The sequence below is a fragment of the Macaca thibetana genome, chromosome 15, assembly GCF_024542745.1.
Source record: "Macaca thibetana thibetana isolate TM-01 chromosome 15, ASM2454274v1, whole genome shotgun sequence".
Lineage (NCBI taxonomy): Eukaryota > Metazoa > Chordata > Mammalia > Primates > Cercopithecidae > Macaca > Macaca thibetana.
Window position 1 is genome coordinate 95,589,168 of NC_065592.1, and position 14,166 is coordinate 95,603,333.

Sequence of the window (14,166 nt, forward strand, 5' to 3'; positions counted from 1 at the left end):
ACTTATGTCTACACAAAAACCTACACACAGTTATTTATAGCAGCCTTATTCATAATGGCTCAACCTTGGAAGCAACCAAGATGTCTTTCGGCAGGTGAATGGATAAACTATGATACATACAGACAATGGAATATTATTTTGTGCCAAAAGGAAATGAGCTCTCAAACCAAGAAAAGACATGGAGGAAACTTAAATGCATATTACTGAGTGAAAGAAGCCAATCTGAAAAGGCTACACATTGTATGATTCCAACTATGGCATTCTGGGTAAGGCAAAAACTATAGAGACACTAAAAAGATCAGTGGTTGCCAGGGGTTAGGGGAGAAGAAGGGATGATTTTTAGGACAGGGAAACTACTCTGTATAATACTATAATGCTATTGGTATTGCAATGGAATGATACTATACATTCATCAAACCTATAGAGTGCACACCAAGAGTGAATTCTAATGTAAACTACCAACTATGGGTGATTATAATGTAACAATGTAGGCTCATCAGTTGTAATATATGTACCACTCTAGGAGGGATATTGATAAGGAGGGAGGCTATGCATGTGTGGGACAGAGGTATAGAGGAAATCTCTGTGTCTTCCTTTCCATTTTGCTGTAAACCTAAATATCTCTTTTAAAAAATAAAGTCTATTAAAAAAAGAAAAACAACTCTATTAGTCAATGAGGTTGTGAGGGCCATTAAGGGCTGTGTGCCCACTGTTTCCAGCTCCTATTACCTTCTGAACACCATAGAACTGTATTTCCTTGATCCTGGGTAAGATCCTGGGACAGGTCCTGATCAGAGAGTTGTAAGTAGAAGTGATAAGAATCACTTCCGAAATGAAGCATGACCTTTCAGAGCTCTTTTCCTTGTGGCTCAACATCTGGCAAATCCAAGCTTTTGACTTCCCTGAGTGACAATGGTGGGCAGAGCTCCCCAGCTGGCCTCTGGTGGGCACAGAACAGAGTAAAGAAGCAGCCTTTCTTACTCTAAGCCACTGAGCGTTGGGGGTTTGTTTCCTCAGAATAATCTAACTGATCTTGACCTATATAGAGATGATCAATAACGATAATATGCTACTATATTTGCAAAACTGTGACTTCTACCTACCTTACCTCCTCCAGTACAGTGAAGGACTCAGAAGAAGAAACATTGATCCAAGCATGAACTTTTACCTTCAGTCATCAATTTAATTTAGTTCATGAAAATTCTTCTTAACATCTTGGTCTTCTTAAAACTCCAAGGAAAAGTCTCTCTCTCTCTCTTTCTTTCTCTCTCTCTCTCTCTCTCTTTATCTTTCTCTCTCTCTCTCTCCGTCTCCCAAAGAACTCTGTTATTCATGCCTATCTATCAGGCCATCTTGGTCCCACCTTCAAACAGTGTGTAGCCTCCCGGAGAGGAAATTTCTTCTTTCTCTCTTATTAATTTTCTGCCAAGAATGGAAGCTTTTGTTCCTTTCTCAGAGATCATAGGAGCAGAATAATCCTAATCAATGAAAAGACTGGGAGAAGGTTGTGAAACCATTCCCTCCTAGGGTAAAGATGTTGATCTCACTGTAAATTATCATTTCTGCTAATATTTGAGCACCTATTGTGTTTTATTTCTCAGCTGATTCAGAAAGCAGGCAGGAAGAAGGAGGTTATTTATCGGGTCCCTCAAACCCCAAAAAAGGCCAGCTGGAATCCTCTCAGGACGTCTTCAGAACAGCAGTTCGATGGCCACACACTATCCCTAGCTACGTGGGAGGGTCACGGGTGTTGTGGTGACACTGAAGAACAGGATGGCCATGGCTTGGTGCAGCCAAGCACAGGTCTCCTCCATCCATGACTCCTTCCTGGCATGGTCAGGTTTGCAGAGTAATCCAAGGCCCAATTCCTTACACAAGACAGATAACGCTTTCTTGACCTGTGTGTGAAGGGGCGGTGGCACCCCCAGAGCACCTTCAGTCCCTGTAGCAGGTTTCCCATCAGACGCAAGAGAGCTCCTCTCGCTCTGCACTGTCAGCCTCTTCTGCTCTTCTTGTCTTACCCTCCAAAGCAAAAGTATCTCTCTGCTACACTGATGCTGAATGACATGCAGGACTCCTTAGAGACAATGAGCAAAAATATACAGGGAAATGCCTCCGGAAGCTGTCCTTGCAATGCGATATGATTCCTGACAGGTTCATCCTTCAGGCATACAACTCTGACCTCTTCGCAAAGGCTTAATGGATGTTACAAATGTGCAGGACCACATGTGCCATAGAACAGCAGCTTTGATCAAACCACGGAACTTCCAAGATTTATAAAGTGTGACAGACTGATGACCCCCTGTCTTCCCTGAGTGCATGATGACTACTTCCAGGGATCTCCACAAGCCCAGTTGCTGGCCCAGGGTCCAAGCTACAGCTTTCTGAATGTTAATAGAACAACCTGGAATCTTCTTTGATTCACTCATTTTCTCATGAAATTGTGGATCACCAAGTCTGGCTGCAACGCCTCTCATGACTCTCTTCTTTCCATTTCCTTTACTCCTATTCTTTTTCAGGTCCTTCACATTCCATGTCTGAACACCAGAAATTACTAGCCGGCCCTCCTGCCCTGGTTCTCCATCCTCAAGCACTGTTGACATGGTGATCACCGTGAAACATCTACCCGACTACCTGATTCCCTTGCCATGCTCAACAAAGGGAGAAGAGCATGGGCATACCTTGAACCAGGTAACCCAAGGTTCAAGTCCTGACTCCACTATTTACTCAGTACAAGTCCTTTAACCACTTCAGCTTGTACTTTCCTCATCCCACGCTAGAAAGAACAATAGCGTCCATCTAATAGAGTTTGGGAGAACTGAGTGGGATAATGCACTTAAAGCTCTTAACACAATGTTTTGGCATCTAGTAAGTAAATGCTCAATAAATGTGTATTATTATCATATGTTCTGAGCATTAGAGACCCTGCAAATTCAGGGCATAGAAAACCTTTCCATTCCATCTCCTATCAGTTCAAACAGTGGCTGCAGCTCCTTCATCCAGGGATTCTCACCCTGTGCTCCCCCAGGGCATAGAAAACCTTTCCATTCCATCTCCTATCAGTTCAAACAGTGGCTGCAGCTCCTTCATCCAGGGATTCTCACCCTGTGCTCCCCAGAACACTGCTCTGACACAAACCCCTCCACAAAAATATCGGAACTTTATTTCTACCTCTAGTACATTTGTCTCCAAAATAGCAAAAGAGTGGTGAGAATTTCATGTATCTTCAACAAGGCTTTAGGAGACAATACTCTAAAATTACCCACATAGATGGCATGTTGCTTTCTGAAAGAGGTACAATGTTTTGATGTCTAATCATCTTTATCTCTAAGACTAAGCGTCATATTTTCCCAGCTGAAATAAGCTGCCACGTTGAATGCCCTCACGTATACGCTTCCCAGACTCACCAGTAGGGGGCGCGCCTGCATAAAGGAGGGAGCTTGAGCAATTTCCTCACACAGGGACAGTTGTCTGTTCCAGAATGCATAATCCAGTGATGCAATTTTCTTTATACTTACCAGAGGCCCAGAACATGGAAGCATCTCAGTTCTTGCAGTTTTTCACCAACACTTGTCATAACACTGCCCATGCTTGCTATTACCAAAATGATTTTTTTTTTTCTGTAGTTTGCACAGTATCTAAATTCTAGTTACAGGCTAGACTACCTGAGTTACCTGAATTCCAAGTTGGCAATGATCCCTACATACACTTCATTTTATTCCCAGCAGCCCATGTAGAGTGTAAGCATCACAGAGTGCATAAAGGCTCAGACTCTAGACCAAGGCTGCCGGAATTCAAATCCCAGCTCTGATACTTACTAGCCATGTGACCTTGGGCAAGTTGTTTAACCTCTCTGGACCTCAGTTCCCTCATCTGTAATATGGGAATAACCAATAATCTATCTCCTAGGTTGCTGTGAAGATTGAACAAGTTAATATGTGCAAAGTGCTTAGAACAGTGTTGGGAACGTGGTGAATGCTGTATGCAATTTTGCTACTCCTACCGCTGCTACTGTGCGGCTATCATCGAAGCATCACAGGTGAGAAAAAGAGGATCAAACACTAAATCTGTCATCTTAAGAGCAGCTCAGCAAAGGGAATCTTGCCAATGGGTTCTACTCCACTTGGAGTCAATGCTTCCAGCTATGGCCACAGGTGGGAAAAAGACAATACAAAATTCAAATCAGAAAGGTTTACTTATTTACCTTAGATTACGCTTTCAGAAGCTCAGGGTGCTTAGAAATCCATATGTGTAAGAAAACGTATGGCTCTAATAACTACTGATGGTTCACAAACAGCTACTTATGGGACTCCACACTGTTGAGATTGTTATTGACGGAGGACACCAGGGTGTCCTTGACAGTGCCCAGAAAAATTGCACTGCCACCCAAAATGGCCTACCCATTCATTATATATATTCCTCCTTCATGATGTGATTTCCACATTCCCTGCAGTAAGAATATTTTCTCACCTTTATCATTTTCACAAATGTCTACCCAGATTACCTGAGTTCGTTTTTATGAATTTCCACTATTTTTCTTTCCAGCTTCTGCGACTGCTTGGGGAAAATCTCAAACTCACTGATGTAATTCTCAGGATGCTCATCAGGATCGTAATCACCAAGCTCAGCTGTAATGAGTGAAAAAATAAAGAGAAAGAGAAAGATTAAAAACAATAACATGAGCAGGTTGCATATGGAATGCCTCCTGCCATCCAAAAGAAGAGGCTGGAATAAGCTCACCCAAAAATATGTATCTGTACCCAGAGAAAGTCTGAGTGTCTAGAGGGTCATATTACAGTTCAGATCGAGCTGTGTGAGCTTGGGATCTTGAGAATCTTCTCTGGGTCTCACCTTCTTTATCAGTATAATAAAGGATTTAAATCACTGTTTTTCAGTGAGGACACCATTGGCATTTTGGGGGTTAAACAATTTTATTATTTCAGATTTTCCAAGGAACTGTAGGACATTTAGTACCTCTACCTTCCAGGTACTAGATGTTAGCAGCATACCCAGGCACTGTGACCATCAAAGCTGCTCTCTCCCAGAAGTTAGTCAAAGAATACAGGATTTCAGTTAGATGGAAGGAATACATTCAAGACAGCATTGTACAACATGGAGACTATAGTTAGAAACAACATACTGTATACTTAAAAAGGCCTGAGAGGGTAGCTTTTAATTGTTCTCAACACAGAAACAAATGATAAGTATATGAGGTAATGCATATGTAAAGCTCGGTTTAGCCATTCCACAATGCACACATATTTCAAAACATCAGGTTATATACCATAAATATACATAATGTTTGATTTAAAATGTTTTAATTTTTAAAAAATTTAATGCCCCTGTCCCAGTATTTCCAAGTGCTCCCCAGGATAGGAGGTGGTACCACCTCTAGATGGAAACCAGTGGACATTCATCGGGGTTCCATTCACAGCTAATATCCTCTGCATCCAGGAATTCCCTGACTGGAGCGGCCTGTTCTGAGGCTTATGCAGGTGTAGCTTATTCATTAAAAAATCACAACAAGAAGGAACCCAGTGGGATTGCACTTAAAAGCAAATTGATTGCTCTTGAAATTAAAGAGTATACATCTAAAACAGAAGAGCATGCCAAATTAAAGTTGTTGCTGGCTTCTAACAAGAAATGAAAATAAAATCCTAAGCCCTTCAACAGACTGAACATTGCCCCCACTTGGACAAGCGGCCCCAGAGAACTCTTAAAAACTGAGTTCCCATACATGATGAGGTCGGACCTCATTATACTTCCTCCCTCATTAATTGCTATTAGGTTTCCTACACCAAGGGTTAAACAGAAACCCGCCCTTTTGAAAGATTGCACCACTGATATCAACCAATCGCCGATGCTGCCCCTCCCTTTTGTGGTTCTGAGACAGCAACTGACCAGCATTCCTTCTTGGTAAGAGACACTGACCACAAAGTGGTTCTAGCCAGTCTATGGAGGCTGTGCACAGAGGGCATTTGTGTCCTCTGCTTCACCTTTTGATGTATAGGCCCTAATGATAATACGTTTAAATGTTAAGTCTCCACCCAAAAGTGAACATGGGATGCACGTTGCTTATGTGCTAGCCTACTATGCATGCCTGTGCCTTCCTTTTGTGAATATTCACAGCTCCTACGATAACCTGTTGAATATGTATACTTGGCCACCCCATTTGGCATAAATCTTTGTCTTATTCTTCCCACCCTTGAAGTGCTTGTTTCCAGCTTCGGGCCAGAGGCTACGTTTCCCCACCTGTCAGAATGACCACCCTGCAAGCTGCAACCCTTTGTGAGAAATAAAGCTCTTCTTTCCAAATTTATGTACTTCATGATTCTTCAGCTGACACTAACAAAGGTCTCCTCCAGAGGATCTTCAAGGGTAAAAAGAGAAATGCCTACACATCTCTGAGCACCCAGAAGGCCAAGCAGAGATACGTGTGTGAACCACAGCATAGAGGAGCAAAGGTGATATCTGGCATCAAGAATACTTTTTATTGGTTCCATGAGCATGCTAAGGAAAATGAGCCAGAAGAAGCAAGTGTCTCTGGAAGAAACAGAAGATATGGTCCAGGAGAGTAGACTAAAGACAGTGGAAAAACTGTATTAGAAGAATCTGATCACCAATATGACTTTGAGGTAGAAAAAAATTAGTATGCCTTGAGTGCATCTGAAAAATTACATCCAACTCTGTAATTTGTATCCACTGTCCCTTCATTGTCACATCATCTGATGACCGGAAAAGTACATAACCAGGAGGAAAGCAAAGCTCTTTAAAGCTTCTGAACAAAATTCAAATTACAGAGTTCTTAAAACAACCTAGAACATATACCACAGCGAGGGAAGACTTCTAAAATAAGACCCAAAATACTATCAATCACAAAGGGGAAATTGATTAATTTGATCATACCAAAGTTAAAATTTATTTCTGTTTAATAAAGGACATCAGAGTCAAAGTAATAGAGAGATGACAACTTGAAAGAACATATTTTCACAATCTAAAGCCGACAAGGACTAATATCTAGAATAAAGAAGAAATCCTTACATATTATTTTTTTAATGGACAGGAAGACCAATAGAGAAATGGTCAAAGGATAATGAACAGACAATTCAAAGAAGGGGAAACCCTAAGGGCCAGTGTAGGGAGAGATGCTCAAACACATGAATAATTAGAGATATACGAACCAAAACAAGATGTTACTTTATACCTATAACATTGGCAATAAAACTAGGGAGTTGGCAGAGAAAACAAAAATACTTGTGCACTGCTGAAGGGTGCTAGATACATGTTGCTCCTCCAGAGAGCAAGGTGGGAGTATTTAGTCAAATATTATGACCCAGCAATCCCATTTCTGGGCATTTTTCCTAGAAAAACTCTAGGTGCAAAAAAGGATATGTTCAACTTTTTTTATGACAGCATTAATCATAATAGTCAAAGTTGGAGGCAACTTGGGTGTTTATTGTTAGCGGGACAGATGGATAAGTAAAACATGGAAGATGCACCCTTTGGAATATTTTGTCACAGTTAAAATCAACAAAATACATGTATGTCCAGCAATATGGACAGACCCCAAAAGCAGTGTTCTGAGCGTAAAAAGGAGGGAATATAATGAGTTCTATACCATCATTTAATTTATGAAACTTAGAAGTATAGACACAAAAAACAATATTAATCATTTTATAGGGATGGATACAAAGACAAAGATATATATATATATATCTTCAGTGTTGCCCTTAGGAGTGGAAAAGGGAAGTCAATCAATCCATGGGCCTAAAGGGACCAATGATGAGAGGTGGGCCATAAACTGATGATTAACTCAACCTATGTTCCAAAAGAAATACATGTAACATGTCCACCTGCACACACATACACGCTTGTGCCCCTGTGAACTAGCTACAGGCATTAATATTTAGGAGATGGACAATCCCAGTGCTTCTATTTTCCACAGATGATGGGATAATGGACAACCAATATGAAACTGGGTCATCTTCAATGCAAACGTCAGCTTGCAGAGTGGTTGGTGAGGGAGAGCGTCATTTCTGAGGGTGCACTTTTCTTTCCAGGAAATCTTGTGAGATATTATAGACTTGCAGTGCTAAACACTGCAAACATTAAAAACGTTAGAGAAGAAATGTCATGAAGATTGCACTGGATTGCTGACAAGACTAACACTGTCCCCACCACAGGCCATGCTCTCTGATCCCTTAAAGCTTGTCTTTAACTCTGACCTCGCCTTAAGCAGAAGGCAGGTTTTTTTTAATGAATAAAGACTTCTAGCTATTCATACCAAGAGGAGTTGGGTAAGCAACCGTGGTTCTCCCTCCTGCTCATGACTTGGAAGTTGAAGTTGTAACACATGACATACAACTGCAGGCCCTGTGGTTTGAAACCAGGTCTAGCACTTTTCTAAAAGCGTTCAATTCTAAGAGCAAAATCCAATGAGTTTGAAGTGAATGGGTGAGTAAGATCAGAAACAGAAAGTCTAAAAAGCAACAGGCTTTCCCCTGGTTTGGAAAGGACTATTCCAAAAGAATTTGAGATGCAGGACCTTTAGCTCCAGGGCCAACTCCTTCAGGAGCTTTCCCTGACCCACCCTTGCTAAGTCAGGAGCCCTCCTGGGACACTCATAGCAGGGATCGGGCCTGTGTGTTCCTCCATCTAGCCATTAATGCAGGGTCACAATGCCCTGTTTCCTTGTCCATCTTCCCACAGGAATTTTGTATTGCCATGTGGCCCCCTAGCAACTGCTCAGGAAGTATTTGGAGAACACATGAACAAATGAATGAATGAGATAGTGATACCATCCCAGCAGGCGGCCAACTAATCTTTCTCATAGTTAAATGAATCAGGCACAATCATTTAGCTAAATGTTAAATGAATCAGGCACAGTCATTTAACAAAATGTTAAATTTAACTAAACGTTAAATGCTTCTGCCTGATTCAATTAACTATGGTTAATCAGGGCATGTTTGAAGCTTCGGTATATTCTGAGTTTATTAAAAGCAGTCAATCAAGCCATGTGTGGTGGTGCACACCTGTAATCTCAGCTACTTGGGAGGCTGAGGTAGGAGGATTGCTTGAGGTTAGAGTTTGAGACCACCCTGGGTAACATAGTGAGATCCTCTCTACACAAAATACAAAACCAGTCAATCACCAATCACCTGGAGTTCAGGCAAGTGCCCCGATTCATTTCAGGCAAGTGCCCCGATTCATTTAACATATTTAGTGGAGAACCTGCTGTGTGTCAGACACAGGAAGACTGCTGTGAAAAGCACCCAGATCCTGCTCCCATGGAATTAGATTCTATATAGGAGGAAATACACAATAAGTCCAAAAACAACTCAAGATCTAAGTGTTTGCAAGAAAACACAACAGGGCTCTGAGAAAGAATGACGTGCAGGAGGGAGCTGCTTTAGGTCGAGTTGTCCAGATAGACTTATCAGAGGAAGTGACTTCTGGACTGAGTTCTGAATGTTCAGCAGGAGTCAAGATTTCTACAGGGGTTGAACACACCAGGCAGAGGAGATAAGTTGAATTCTGCTGTGGTGCTGCTTTGTAAAAGGAACAGGAAAGATATTTTTACCAAGAAAGAATATAAATAGATCCCAAAGATTCTGTGTTTGTTTTGCAATTTGTATTATGAAAGAAAATGCATTGCATGTCTTGAATGTGCTTGTTGGATTCAGTATGGACAGGCAGCGAAACTTCAGGTGATGGATTGGTTTTGTATTCCTTGTAGAGACAAGGTCTTGCTATGTTGCCCAGGCTAGTCTCAAACTCCAGACCTCAAGAAATCCTCCTGCCTTAGCCTCCCAAGTAGCTGGAATTACAGGTGTGCACCACCAAATCCAACTTGATTGACTGTTTTTTATAAACTCAGAATATACTGAACTTAAAACATACTCCTTGAAAGAGGGTTAGCAAACAAGACGATGAGGGGCGACAGTGCCTCCTATTGATAATCACTTACTCCATCTTCCCTGTTACTCTGTAAGAATAAGCAGTTCTGAAACGCCAACCTATATCTGTATTTGTGAATGCAGAGCTGCCGAAGTACTCACCCGAGAATCGGACCTTTATGAACCACTTTTACTGAATTTGCTATAGATGACCACAGACAGCACTGCATTTGAGAGCCCAAAGGTCTTTTTGAGGTCTGCCAGTCCATTTCCCACTCTACTTTCTCCACAGTGTCTGTGTGTGTGTGGTCAGTAATAATAGCAATGAGGGATAAAATAGGGCCCTGATCGTCTGGATGGAGGCTCCCTGGCTTTATTTCAGACAGAAAACAGGATGGCGAGCCTTCCATTATAGATCCATATTGAGCGTGTCCTAGGAGAATTGATGGTAATTCACTAAGGCCTAAATGCATTCTGAAATCCTCATATGCTGGTCTGTTGCTTGGATTAGTATCGATTCCTTTGTCTCTTACCTAAGACAGTACACCCTAACTCGAGATGTGCAGCCTTCATCATGGAGGAAGGGAACTATGGGATTTACAGTCCTCTCACTCCAAGGTATGAGAAGTAGCTTTCAGAAACACATTCTCTACCTCAGTGCAGATGAAAGGGCTGTTTCCCATCACAGTATCAACTGTAGTGCTTGAAACGGGAAAATACCGAAGGGTTTTAACACCTCTGCCAAAATCTGCTATCCAGAATGAGGCTATTCCCAGGGAAGGGGGCGAAACACAACACACACACCCGCTTTGGAATTCTCAGAGACCAAACACAACTGAGAAGAGGATCAAAGGAACTATTTCACAGCACAGAGCATCCCACAGGGAGGGCGGTGGGCCACAGGGGAAACCCCAGGAGAATGACGGGTTTCTCCATCAGTGACAAGCTAAGTGTTGTGGTAGGCAGATGATCATCACTGATGACCACTAATGACCATCAGAAGCTCCTGTGTTATTCCAGATCCATTGGAAGATTGACATAGTCCTCTCTCTCTCTCTCTCTCTTTCCGCCCGCCCCACCTTCTCTCTCATAAACATGTCGTTAATGTTCATGCTATAAACAGCTGGATCATCTGAGTCCCTCCAGTTGCCTCTCAGCTGATCCAGGGGAACAGAACACCTGAGCCATTTTCACTTGGGTGTTGGGCCCATCCGTGGCCATGTGGTGCCTCAGGCCCTGGAGGCCTCCTTCCCTCAAACTGCTTTCCTTACTAGGTGGAAACATTCAGAACCTAACCCATGTCAACACATTAGCTATTTCCCCCGGGGTTTGTTCAACTGGAAAATGAACAGTAGTCACTTCTAATGGGCCTCTGCTACCCCTGGCCTGATGCAGAATGGTCTCTGAAATCACATGGCCAGGAAAGGAGGATGACTATCCCATTTAATAGATGAAGAAACTGAACCCCAAAAAGCTTAGGTAACTAGGTAACTTATCCATGGTGAACCATCCAGGAAATGGGAAGAAAGATTCAAATGGTGGTATGACAGTTTATGGGACTTGTGCTCTCCTCACCATGCCCATCGCTAGAAGAGCTGAGGAATTAGACATAATAGATGTGTATGTACGTATACACATATACACACGAATAGATAGGATGGATGGATAGATAGATAGATAGATAGATAGATAGATAGATAGATAGATAGATAGACAGACAGACAGATGTACATGAAAATGCTTCCAAGGATGACCCCTTTGTTTAACACCCATCTTCCTGGATGCAGATTCCCCCCTCAATATGTCCATTAGGCCTCTCATCTAGCATTTGGAACTGAGAACATACAATACCCACATCCCTTCAGAGCTTCTTATAAACCCACCCATTCCACATTCCAGCCCCTTTGAAAGAGAGCTTCTGACTCTGACTCATGGGATCTTGAGGGACTCTGTTTTTGCAGAGGCTCCTGTGAACATCTCAGCCCAGCCTTCCACCCGGACTCCACTGGCTCGGAACGGAAGGTGAGTAGGGGTTCCGTTGCTATGTACCCAGTCCTACATGGTCTCCAGCCACCGACAGGCAGGATGGCCACGGGTGGGAGAAAACGGAGGCTTGAAACAGCCGGAGCTCCACAGTGCAATGGTAGTATGGGTGAGCTGTGGCCAGACTTACCTTGAACAATACAGGCACCCAGGTAGGCAGCATCGGAAAAGGAGCACAGCAGGCGGCCATGAAAAATATCCCTTTTAATCTGAAGGTACAAAAGGTACCTGCAATACAAAAGGAGAAACGGTCACCCTAACTTTTGGCTGAAGTCTGGAAGAAGTAGGATTGTTCATGCTTAGCTCCAGTGGTGACCAGACCTTTTCCCAGCTCTAGGGACTGGCTTAGACAAGCCCAACCCTTTGTAGAACAAGCAGAGGAAAGCTGAGAGGGGCCCTCTGAATTCAGAAAAGCAGAAGTGTCTGCTGAGCAGATCTTATCAGCTTCCAAAGCTGAGCAGGCTCTGCCTTTTCAAAGAGGCATGAGAAGAAATGAGGAAAGCCACAGGACCCAGTGGCCAGAGCTCCTGGCAGAAACTCCCACACGAGGATAGCCATGACCACTGTCATCACTACCTGCATCTCAGGCACATGCTGCCCTAGCTCTGTTTCAAATGGAGAGCCGGGAAACAGACTCAGTCAGTACATAAGGCCAGCCTCACCATTTCTTAGGGGGAGAGAGACACATTAATCAACCTCAGACAGTCGCAGTTATTATGAGGCCAGAAAGGCAACTAACTGATTCACAACTAGAGCTGCCATCTGTGTAGTCTCTGCCCTCCAGGGACGGCACACTCAGATGCCTACTGAGACCAGGCACATGGTGGCCTATGACAAGAGCAAGTCACCTGTGCTGGTGTAAGAAGTGCTGGAAGCAGGATGGGACACAGCGGCTCCCTAGAAAGGGGGCAGCCACCACACAGCTCCAGCCTAGTGCTGCCACTAGAAAAGCAGACTAAATGTGTCCAGTTTTTCCAGAAAAATAGCAGGGTGGGAGGCAGGCAGCAAAGCAGGGTGCCAGGTTGCAACCCCTGGCTCAGGCTCATTTTGTTCCCGTCCTTTCTGTTACTCCACACTGATCAAGCTCTCTTCCAATTTCCTCATCTTCTCAAGGTTCTTTCATTCCATGCTCAGGCCTGGGATCTGTTGTTTCTGAGCAGAGTAACTTTACAGATGTGTGCAGATTCTTTCCATGCTTACTTTAGAGTTTAACTCTCAGAAACCAATGTTTTTTCTCTTTCTCGTCTTCTTGGGGGTTTGCAGGGCGCATCTCTCAATCAGTCCCAGGTATCACCTTGTGAGGTTAATTTTATGTGTCAACTGGATTGAGCCATGGGATACCCAGATATCTGGTTCAACAGTTTTTCTGGGCAAGGGTGTTTCTGGAAGAGATTAGCATTTGACTTGGTGGACTGAGTAAAGCAGATGAGCCTCCCCAGTGTGAGTGGACCTCATGCAATCCACTGAGGGACTGAATAGCACACAAAGGCAGAGGAAGCTGAATTCACTCCACCTGATGCTTGAGCTGGGACATCAATCTTCTATCCTCAGTGCTCCTGGTTCTCAGACCTTCGACTTGGGTTGGAATCTACAACATTGACTCTCTGGCTCTCAGGCCTTTGAACTACTGGCTTTCCTGGGTCTCCAAGGTACAGATAGCAGGTCATGGGATACCTTGGCCTCCATAGTCACATGGGACAATTCCTTATAATAATTCTCATTATGTATGAAAGGGTGTGTGTGCATGTGTGCATGTGTGTGTGTGTGTTTATGTGTGTGTGTAGCCTATTAGTTCTATTTCTCTGGAGAACCTCAACTAACAAACATCTCTAGCGCCCAAGTAATTTAATCTTTACTCAGCCATAGGAGGAGCGACATGTGTAATCCCCATTTTAAAGGCAAAGAAGTAGAGAATCAGAAAGGGTGATTAGTGTGCTAAGGTCACAGGGACACTGTCAACCCTAGAGCACTGGAGCTCACTGTTTCTGGGCCATTGGTTCACTGAAAGCACACTGGAGCCATTGAAGGAATCAGTGGCTCACTGATGTTTTCCTTCACCATATCTTTGTCTAACATCTGCTTTATGCCATGCACTGTGCTGTGTGGGCACTGGGGGCATGGTGGAGGCTCAAATGACAATCTCTGTCCCCAGTTTAGTATTAAATTTTGTGCAGAGGATAAAGGCAGTCCCTAATAAGTTTTTAGTTTGGAGCTTGGTACGTATTCT

The 14,166-nt window shown here is 43.2% G+C and overlaps 2 protein-coding genes across 4 annotated transcripts in view; one reads left to right on the plus strand and one right to left on the minus strand.

Annotated features, from left to right (window-relative positions):
* IDNK (IDNK gluconokinase) overlaps positions 1–14,166 on the plus strand; it is an 865,727-nt gene that overhangs the window by 539,370 nt on the left and 312,191 nt on the right. The window lies entirely within an intron of this gene.
* The window catches only part of FRMD3 (FERM domain containing 3), a 293,473-nt gene that overhangs the window by 78,621 nt on the left and 200,686 nt on the right, over positions 1–14,166 (minus strand). For 2 of the 3 annotated variants that reach the window (XM_050761399.1, XM_050761398.1), the window contains exons 5-6: positions 12,070–12,167; positions 4,505–4,628 (exon numbers count right to left, since the gene is read on the minus strand). In XM_050761399.1, the coding sequence (XP_050617356.1) occupies positions 4,505–4,628; positions 12,070–12,167 (222 nt within the window). Of the gene's footprint in view, positions 1–4,504; positions 4,629–11,779; positions 11,882–12,069; positions 12,168–14,166 lie in introns of those variants that run through there. The other variant, XM_050761401.1, reaches the window with a different exon arrangement.